Source organism: Rutidosis leptorrhynchoides, chromosome 2 (assembly GCF_046630445.1).
Source record: "Rutidosis leptorrhynchoides isolate AG116_Rl617_1_P2 chromosome 2, CSIRO_AGI_Rlap_v1, whole genome shotgun sequence".
NCBI lineage: Eukaryota > Viridiplantae > Streptophyta > Magnoliopsida > Asterales > Asteraceae > Rutidosis > Rutidosis leptorrhynchoides.
In genome coordinates, this window is record NC_092334.1 from 301049373 (window position 1) to 301059452 (window position 10080).

At 33.3% G+C, this 10080-nt stretch overlaps 2 protein-coding genes across 2 annotated transcripts; one reads left to right on the forward strand and one right to left on the reverse strand.

Annotated features, from left to right (window-relative positions):
- The first annotated feature begins 601 nt into the window (after positions 1-601).
- LOC139891820 (uncharacterized) lies at positions 602-1371 on the forward strand. The gene has a single exon (XM_071874825.1). The coding sequence runs from the start codon at positions 714-716 to the stop codon at positions 1206-1208; it is 495 nt and encodes a 164-aa protein (XP_071730926.1). The 5' UTR covers positions 602-713; the 3' UTR covers positions 1209-1371.
- Positions 1372-2686: 1315 nt separating this feature from the next.
- On the reverse strand, positions 2687-9066 carry LOC139894424 (pentatricopeptide repeat-containing protein At5g67570, chloroplastic). Its single transcript, XM_071877710.1, has 9 exons — positions 8418-9066; positions 8118-8309; positions 6834-6915; positions 6538-6729; positions 6351-6464; positions 5186-5279; positions 4942-5099; positions 3816-4250; positions 2687-3589 (listed from the first exon to the last, which is right to left on the reverse strand). The coding sequence occupies exons 1-9, from the start codon at positions 9008-9010 to the stop codon at positions 2912-2914; spliced, it is 2538 nt and encodes an 845-aa protein (XP_071733811.1). The 5' UTR covers positions 9011-9066; the 3' UTR covers positions 2687-2911.
- Positions 9067-10080: the final 1014 nt, after the last annotated feature.

Genomic DNA, 10080 nt, shown 5'->3' on the forward strand with positions numbered 1-10080 from the left:
TTCACCTTAACTCTGTGAAATATGCTTGATCAAAAACATTTACATAATATCTCGATAGGTTTGGTTAAAAATAAGTTCTTTCACCGGATGAACATATATAAAAAGATTTCATTCATTTACTTATTTATTTTCTAGACAATTTTTAATATATAGACTTCATAAATTATGAAAGATTTCATTTTTATCTCAAGTTTTACATTTCAAACTTTTGTTAGTTGATTAATTCCTTTTTGTTTTCTATTTTTAATTATTTTATATTCGATTTATCGAAACTTTGAATGCACAATACTAGTTTTTATTTCTAACATCAACTTTTTAGCTTTAGCTTTAGCTTTAGCATAAAAAATAACTAGAAAAAAAAGCATTAAATAAATGTAATCGGAAAAATGAAGAAAAAATGTTAATCATCAAATCAAAACGAATACAGAAACAAAACAATGCAAATGGGTAAATATGTTTGGAAGCACATACTTTTGGTAGGTAAAGTTTAAAAATTACTTGAGCTCGGTTAAAAACTCTTCCATCTTATGAAGTTAAATGTTGTGATAAATGAAGGGCTTTTTTTTTTATAGTTTTTGGAATTTGATTTGAGGCGAGCTAAATATCAAACTTACCCCCTTCTCCTTTTTATCAGAAAATAAAGAAGCTACGAAACCCTAAACCCCCAAATCAAATTAGAAACCCTAACTTTTTAACAGCAGCCATACAACAAAATGATGGCTAGAATCGTACCCAAATCATCGTTAACCAGATTCATCTCTCATTCACATAACTTTTGCACAGCTACTCAAACGCAAAAACTCGAAAGGATCGCCGACGAGATTCTAAGCCTTACGAAACTCGAAAGAAATGATTACGCAGTATTGTTACGTTACAAGTTGGGATTTAACAAATATGGTCCGGCGATCACCGGAATTGGATCTTCGTCTATCGCCGGAGCCGGAGCCAGAGCTGCCTCCGCCGGAGCAAAATCGGATGTGAAAGCTGCCGAGAAGGTTGTATTTGATGTCAAAATAGAGAAATATGATGCATCTTCGAAGATTAAGATTATAAAAGAAGTTAGAGGTTTTACTGATTTAGGATTAAAAGAAGCTAAAGATTTAGTGGAAAAGGTACCTGCGGTGGTTAAAAAGGGTATTACTAAAAAAGAAGCTGAATCAATTATGGCAAAGCTTAAGGATTTAGGTGCTACTGTTGTATTGGAATGATCTTTTTTAAAATATAATCATTTTGAATAAATTTGATAAACTGCCTGCAGATCAAATTTTGGTTGAATTGATTATTATGTTATAGTTTTGTTGTTCTGGTTATGGTCAAATATAAAAGATTTGATGTTTAGATAGTGTCAAAATATATTATGCTTGATTGTCATTTTTTGGCTCCAGTTTTTTTTTTTTCTTTTTCCAACTGGTTTTATTTGCTTATGATTGTGTAAAAGTCTTGAGTTTGAAGTTGTTGTTCTTTAGCAGCACATATGACTACTAGTAGTTATTTATACTTGATGAAACACAGGCCATAATCCGCGAATGTTGTGGCCTGTTTCAGTTTCCAATTTCAATGATGATTAAGGAAATAAAAGGAGTATTTTGACCCAAATGGTTGGATCATGAGGTCTAGGACTATTGTCAAGGAACCATCATCTTCAGATGGTAGGAAATGCAGACTAGGTAGCAACAACGATGGTATGTTTAGTCAAATACATGAATCTTAAGTAGTGTTTAATGGCCAAGTAGTTGTCTGTATTATTATACTTGTTTGAAGCTGTAGATCTTGAGCCCCATAGTCATATTGTGATCTTGAGCCCCATAGTCATATTGTGATCTTGAGTCCCATACTTACATTGCCAAATACTCCAGTGTTTTGGGTTAGACTTGGTGTATGGTTGAATTCAATTTGGAGTGTTAACCTGGTGATTTTGGTGTCATCCACCAAAGTTGTACAACAAGAATCTTTTAAGTACCCCTTTTTCTTCCAGTCTCTTATTACCAGGTAGGTACTACTATAAGTCTATAATCTTCCTTTTATAACTACTCACACTATGGAGATATATTATGATACATTTCTTTATAAGCTTCTTGTAGATCATAAGTGTGTAGTTGGCAATTTCAAAGGTTGTTCATGAGACACTTTTTTGTTTCTTGGTTTAGGCCATAATAGGGGTTCAACTGTTCAATCTTGTAATTTATGTGCTTTCAAGGCACCTAAGTTCGAATGCTGGCCTCTCCTTGTATTTGTTTATGCTGATTTCATCTTGCTGATGAAAATTACCTTTTATTTAATATATGATCTTTTTTTTTTTTTTTTTGGCCCGAAAAAAACTGATTTGTAATAATTTATTTATTCATTCATTATAGCCAGACAACCAAGTATCATACTCTATCTAATCTTGTTTTAGAGTTTAGGTGTTAGATTGTTATTCAGATTTGACTTCAATTCTATGCTACTCAAACAACGTAGGATTTGTTTACGCATAATTGTTTCACTGAAACAAGCTCTCTAAGAAATAGCTAGCAAATACTAAAAACCGGTACCAGGTTTGAATCCCAACCGGTACCGGCTTTCTTATAGTATTGGGTTCTTAGTTTTTGGCTATTTTGGTTTCGGTGCAAACAGGAACGGTTGGGTTCAGTACCGGTATCAATCAATCAATCTCATTCCTAATTTAAGCCGTGAAAAAAGATCCAAATACAAATAATGCAGCTCCGTTTGGTACAACAGCTTTTGTAGTTCTATTCAAGCCAAAGAATTTGTATCGAGAACCAGTCTATTCTACTAGCCAACGATGACCACTTTATATGACATAAACTTCCTCAAGCTAATATGTATTTTAAAAAAACTGAAAACTAGATTCTATGTTGTAAGTAAATGATATATAAACTTACATATAAACCTATAAGAAATCAAATTAAAATCAATTCCTTGCAATCTGAAATGGCAAAAAGACACCACCACCTTTCATCATGCTCTCTTTCCAATTTTCCAGTATACCGTCCGCTGACGGCAACTTTCTTCTCTTGGATTCATCCATTTCTCCAAATTCACCGGTCAAGAAATCATCCTCCGAATCATAATCATCATCATCATCATCAAAATCCTCATTATTAGTTAACTTTGACCTTTCATTATTAGAAATTTTGACACTTGATTCATCAATCGTTAACTCATCAGCAAATTGTTCCATAATACTGTCTAATTCACCTCCTTTAACATCAGATGGTGACTCGCGTGTAACGTTACCATCTGGACTCGATCGATATGAGTTATTTGACTTTGACCCACAAAGTGATTGCAATAGTCTTGATAATTTATAGGCCGAGGCTTCCATTGCTACATCATGTGTGCCACCAATCTTGTCGAAAAGTTTTCTTAAATGAGTCCTAGTGATTTTACCTTTGTACTCTTCAAACAATCCTCTCCATTCCTTTTCTCGAACTTGGAATGGGGCACAAGCCATGCTGTTAAGAATGGTCAAAGCTCGGTCAAAGTCATCTTGGATCATCGCTCGACATATTATTTCAACAAAAAATGATGATGGCGGTATTTCACCAGCTTCCAGCATTACGTCAAACGCATGCTCCAATAAATGGGTCTGAAATAAACATCAAAAACAAAAACAAAATTCAAGTTATGGAACTTCAAGATAAATACGGTTAACATCGTATCGTTTTCATTAAGTTTTAAGCTACAATAGTCTTTCAACACCACAAGAAATGACAATTTCAACCCATTTATGTGGGTTGCAATTTATGTCAAACGGGACAAATTATAAGGGTGCTAAAAAGGGTAACGAGATAATTGATAAGAAAAGCACATACCTTTCCAGCCCGGGATGCTTCAACAAGCAGAAACGCGTGTTTCTTCGGATCAAGCTGATACCCAGAAAAAACCATTTCTTTATACACAAAATCGAAATATTCCCATTGATGTGCGCTAGCAGATACTCTAAGCATTTCACCGTACGTGTATGCATCCGGGCTAACAAATGGACCATCACGACCCAAACTAATATTATGACCATTACATCTCTTTGTATCCTCGAATAACTCTTTGGCTTCAAAAAACATATCGTTTCGCCCATAAACTTTCAGCATCGCATTTATGATCCCAATGTCGGGGGTACAATGGTCTTTGCTGATTTCAAAGATTCGTATACAATTACCGATATGCCCTCCATCCATGGAAGATAAGATCATGCCGGTGAAGGTAACCACCAAAGGTCTAGTTAGAGCAACTCTTTTCATCTTGTTAATCTGCAGTTGGTATCATTTAACGAGCGCCAATCAATATCGATATAGGATCAAACAATTTTAACATAGGATATTATTAATAGTTACACTAATATGTAACCTTATAATTAAGTTCGACAATATTTACTTAATATACTTGTATACATATTCTACGATTCGTATAAGCATTGCATTGAGATCAATAACAAATAAAACTATATAATATAAAAGTATCACAATTCCGGATGGAAGGCTCTGAATGTCGGGAAACAATAAAATTGAAAATTGTAAGCATTCGAGATGCGAGCGTTTGAGATTCCGAATTAACAAAATGTGAGACCGTATGAAAGATAAATATGACCAAAACGGTGACATTATGGCCTTCATACGGACTCCATTTTAGTTGTATCAAAAACTCAAAATTCGTAACTCAAAGGGCTACAAATCCCCCATTACTTACCCAAATTTTGGGAGGGACACCCTGCCCTTATCTAGATTCTAACCGGATCATATAAATATAAATGTAGAATAAATTTGCGAAATACAAATACATTTCATTACACCACAATAATCGGCTGTGAATTGCACATCCATCCATAAGAAGGACCACTAAAATTTGACGACATGTGTAAAGAATAATTAAATTACCTCGAGAATATCTTTCAAAAAAAAAAAAAATACCTCGAGAATATCTTTCAAAAAAAAAAAAAATTACCTCGAGAATAGCTTCTTGCCACATCCCGTTGTAGCAAAGACAAAACGCAAGCTCACAATAAACAGAGGCAGCTCCAACAACACCCTTGCGTTCCATATCCCTGACCGCCTCTACTGCTTCATTGACTTTACCTTCTTTTGAAAAAGCCTTAACCAACACTATACATACATAAGTAACCTTCATCAACATGCATGACGTCATGATGATGATGATGATGCAGTTAAAGGGGAGACGACAAGGATACCTTTGTAAGTAAGGGCTTTCGGAGCATTACCACTTTTCTTCATTTTCTCAAAGTACTCGTGAACACGCTCATACTTCCCGGACGCCATCATAACCTTTCAACAAGTTACCGTAAGTGTTAATTAACAAACACTCCTTTTAGTTCACAGATTTCAAAATATTAATGACATGTAATAATATTACTACGAAAACTATTAACGTCGAGCAGGCTTTTAAAAGATTATAAATAAATACATCTATTTTAACAACAAATATTTTATTCAGAAAACTAGCAAAGAGTTTCAAAAATACAAAGGGAAATTACAAAGAATTAAGAGGATTATGTAACCATAAATTCAAATTGATACTCGATTTACAAAATCTACCCGATAACCATTCAAAGGAAGAAACAAAAATGTTATCGAAGAAGGGGTTACTTGTGAAATTGTTGTCATTGAAAATGATATTGTTTTAATAATTTTCCAAAAGTACATAAAGTAGCCATGGAAATGGTTTCAGTGATTACTTATTTAGGTATACCTATAAAAGCAAAACGGTGAGAACCATAGTTCAAAACTCACCAAAGGAATCACGGTAAAGTAATTCGTACAACATTATAAAAGTTATGTACATTATTAACTTTTTGTATGGCATTGTATAGTATAATACTACAACATACGTATAATTAGTGATATGAAATTTTCATCACCCTAAATAGTGAAAAGATTAATCTTATATAACCTAATAAAGTACCCTTGACCTAAAATTAAACCTAATTTACATACATAAGGTACAACTGTAAATTTATAGTGCGCTTAGTTGAAAGTGAAGTTGTTTTACAGAAAAAACAAAGCCTGCGGAGAACAAGTTAAAAAAATGGCATTGAAAATGGAAAACTACATTTCTAATTTAAAACTACATATTTGAACACTCTAATTAAAAGTTTTAAGTTTTTAAATTTTTGACTTTCCAAAGAAAGAGAATTACTCTGTTTTTACAGCTCCAATATGCCAGCATTTGAACTCATTTTCAAAATCCACACAAGTTAATTAAAGATAGAAACATGGAGGAGGAAAGTTTGATATATTTCCAAACGGATTAACGCACCTTTAGCTTATAATTTCTCTATACAATTTGAGAGCATAAAAAATAACTAAAACTACACAAATATTTAAATAAATGAGTACCTCCATTGCAAGTCCATAAGTTGCTCCACTGGGTTGCAGACCACTTGCTCTCAATTCCTCAAACACCCACGGGACTCCCTTCCAGTCACCAGATAACGTACAAGCATTCAGTACCTGCCAACAAATTTACATAATTACCCTTACATACATCTTTAATAATAGATAACGACTTAAATCTACAACTTACGGCATTATATATAACCAAGTCTGGCTGCAGAACTGGATTCCAATTTTTTCGTCGATTTTTCTTGATCATCTTTGAAGGTTCTTGCTTCATGCAATCAATTACACTCACCAATTCTTTAAGAAGACCAGATTGACCAAGTGCAATGGCAATGCAGTGATATGCAGCCATATCGGGGTAAATGTGGTAATCACCCTACATTAATTAGTTTCAAGTGAGAGTTCATTCATCATCCCATAATAATAAGATCAAAATACAACTTTGGTATATAAGTAACAAGATGTGCTTTTTATAATTACTCGCATCGTATTAAATATTTGAAGGGCTTCATGGGGTCTTCTTGATTTTCCCAAAACTGACAAGAGTTTTGTGTACACGAATCTGAAAATTAAAACACAGGCAGATAACATTATATGCATGAATATGTAAATTGTAAAGACTATGTACAAACTATATGGACAGTTAGACACGACTTACCAATACCAAAAATCCAAAATGAAATGTCAACAAACCACGAAGCCAGTAATATGACATGTATCGTTAAAAGTTGAACGCCAAAGTGGTGATTGGAGAAAATTGTTTATAAAGTCCCTTTAACTAAGTGTTCATAGTGTTACATAACTCGGAATTACTCGGCGAGTACCCGGTTTTGCAAATCAGGAGTACTCAAACTCGGTCAAAAAACTTGATCAAAATCGGTCAAAGTCAACCTTGGTCGACATCTGAGTACTCCCTAAAAAGTCACGACAGGTTACTCCCCGAGTAGCGATTTTTGCAACCGTGCTTCATATAGAAATATTTATAAATAGGAATTTTTGATTATCTAAAGATATTCAGAATATACAAAAAGTAGTCATAGAGATTTCTATGAAATTTCCTACTTATCAACAACAACAACAACATACCCAATCCCACATGTGTGGGGTATGGGGAGGTGAGACGTAGACAATCCTTCCTTTATCCCCGAATAAAGAGAAATCATTTCTCCACCCCGAGTGAAACACTCACAAAAGTAGAGAAAGTCCTCCCCCTCTCTGTTCGACGGATAAAGAGATTGCTTCCAAGAGGACCTCCGGCCCAAAAGTAGAAAAGAGAGAAAAAAAATTAATAATAATAATAATAATAATAAAATAATAAATAGAACAAAATAAAACAAAATAAAAATAAATAAAGTAAATAAAAAATAAAATAGATACATACATGATAGAAAAAGTAATAGAAAAGAGACGCCATGAAAATGGTAGAAGCAAATTTTCATGGATTTTAAATCAAGCCTGGAGTTCAATTTAGCCACTAATAGTCGCCAATAAATCGACGCTTGCTGATTATTTCCTACTTATCCCTAGCATCAATTAACTGATTATTTGCTTACTTAAGTTGCAATAAATAGTTCCAAACACCCCAAATCACATAGATAGAATCATAACATAATTCTTTGAATAAAGTTCATAGCTTTATGAGTTACAACAATTCAATTAAATTATTCACATATAAAAGACCTATATTGCACCAAAAATAATGAAATTTAGGAATTAACTTCACCAAAAAAAATAAAAAAAAATAAAAAAAAAAAAAAAAAATACCTGCTCTTGAAGTGCTTATGTTGTTTAGAATCATAAACCCATTTGACAACAGATAAAGCATGCCTCCATTGTCCTTTATCACCAAGTCCTCCCACAATTTTCAACAATTGATCTTCAGTAAACTGCAATTCAGACTGTTTCATCATCCTAGAAAACTTCCAGTTCTTCATACTTGCCTCTGTTCCACTAAGCCTATATATTATATATTTTAAACCAACACACAATTATTATTAAAATAAATAAATCTACAAAGTTTATAACTTTATACCAAAAGACAAGTACAACAATTTGCATACTTACTTATCAACAAGAAATCGAATTGCTTCGGTATCACTAACTTTTCTTCTGGGTGGTACCCAATTATCATTCTTGTTGTTTTCAAGAATTCCATTTTCTAATTCAATATCATCATCCAAAATCCATTTAAACTTATCCCGTTCTTTTTCAATAAACTCACTCAATTCTTCCAAATATTCATACTTTAAATTATCATTACCAACAAACTCTTTGTTGGCATTAGAATACTCCATCAACTCACTTTTTTCTAATCTCTCCCATGGTTTCCCTACCAATAAGGAGTTAAAGTTCACATCTTTTTGATCCTTTGTGGCTTTAATGATTGCTTTATTGAAGGTTTTGAATTCAGCTTTTAGGGTTTCAAAGTCAGCAAGTTCTTGTTGTTCTTGTTGTTGTTGTTGTGAAGTTTGGTCAATTGGGTTGCGGCGGCGGTTGATTTTCTGGAGGTGTTTTTTGCGGAGGGTGTGGATAAGTTTAGGGGTTGGCGTAATGCCATTTTTGAGGAGGTTATGTTTGATAGGTTCGGTGATTTTGGAGTCTGGTTGGGAACAAGGTAATGGTGGCCGAGGAGGTCCTCTTAATCTTAAGGACTCCATTGATTTGATTTCGTTGTTGTTGGTGGATGTTGTTATTAATCAGCAACTAGTAAGATTTTATTAGGTAATCTTTGTGACTGGTAGCGACTAGTGAAACTAGAGAAATAGGAAGACGGAAAAACGAAAATTCAGGGTCCTTTTTTACCTTTTTTTTTTGTTTTTTTTTTTTGACAAAATTGCTCAAGACTTCGTGTTATGGGTTTTTGCTCAAATTGTCTATGTGTTAACAAAACTGCATAAATCATCCTTAAATGTCAAATAACGTCACAAATTGGTCATTGCCTTAACTTCTGTTAAACTCTTCGTTAATACACGTTGATCCCTGAAGTTTCTTAAAAATTTCACCCATAATTCTCTTCATCATCGTATTATCATATTGATGAAGTCACTGCCATTTTATCATTCCCAATCAAACCAAGTCTCGAATTCTTACTTCTTTTTAATTAATTCATATTAATGTGGATGGATTTCTACCTAGCATCGTGCATATGCAAAGTCTTATATGCCATTAAAGTCAAACTGTCAAGTAGCATCAATTGAATTATTGTATATTACGGGATACGTGTAGTTTTTCTATATATATAAAAAAAATCAATGCCGGTTTTACTTAATTAGTATCAACGAGAAGATATGGCCGTTGAATATTTAGGTGAAGTTTGTTTAAGATTTTTTATGAAAATGATAATTTAACACTTTACCCCCTGTATGGGGGGTCGATTTGATTTTTTAGGAAAAGTGTGGGGGCCTTTGTTGTGCAAATGGGGGAAAATTGAAAAGACAAAAATGCCCTGACTATTCATTTCCACTATCTCTTTTAGAATACAGGTATAATAATTTATAATTTAATCAAATGAAAATGAAATTGTTTTTATTGAATACTTTGTAAAGGACTACGTGTCAGGGTTTCTTACTTTTAAGTTCAATATTTGACTGCTAGTATGTTGTTGGGTTGATCTTTGCAGTTTGCAGGGCTTTTTATATGCTCAAAATATCGCTGCCAAAGCTTGAATGAGGTATGCTCATCAAGTAAGAATTTTTTTTATTTTTATTTGATGCAGTTTGAATTTATT

Excerpts from the sequence above, each read along its gene's own strand:
- LOC139891820 (XM_071874825.1), top strand. The coding sequence starts at position 714 with ATGATGGCTAGAATCGTACCCAAATCATCGTTAACCAGATTCATCTCT.
- LOC139894424 (XM_071877710.1), bottom strand. The coding sequence starts at position 9,010 with ATGGAGTCCTTAAGATTAAGAGGACCTCCTCGGCCACCATTACCTTGT. Across the intron at positions 5,280-6,350 it reads CTTATGGACTTGCAATGGAG|GTTATGATGGCGTCCGGGAA; the intron begins GTACTCATTTAT and ends ACTTGTTGAAAG. Across the intron at positions 4,251-4,941 it reads GGCAAGAAGCTATTCTCGAG|ATTAACAAGATGAAAAGAGT; the intron begins GTAATTTTTTTT and ends TACCAACTGCAG.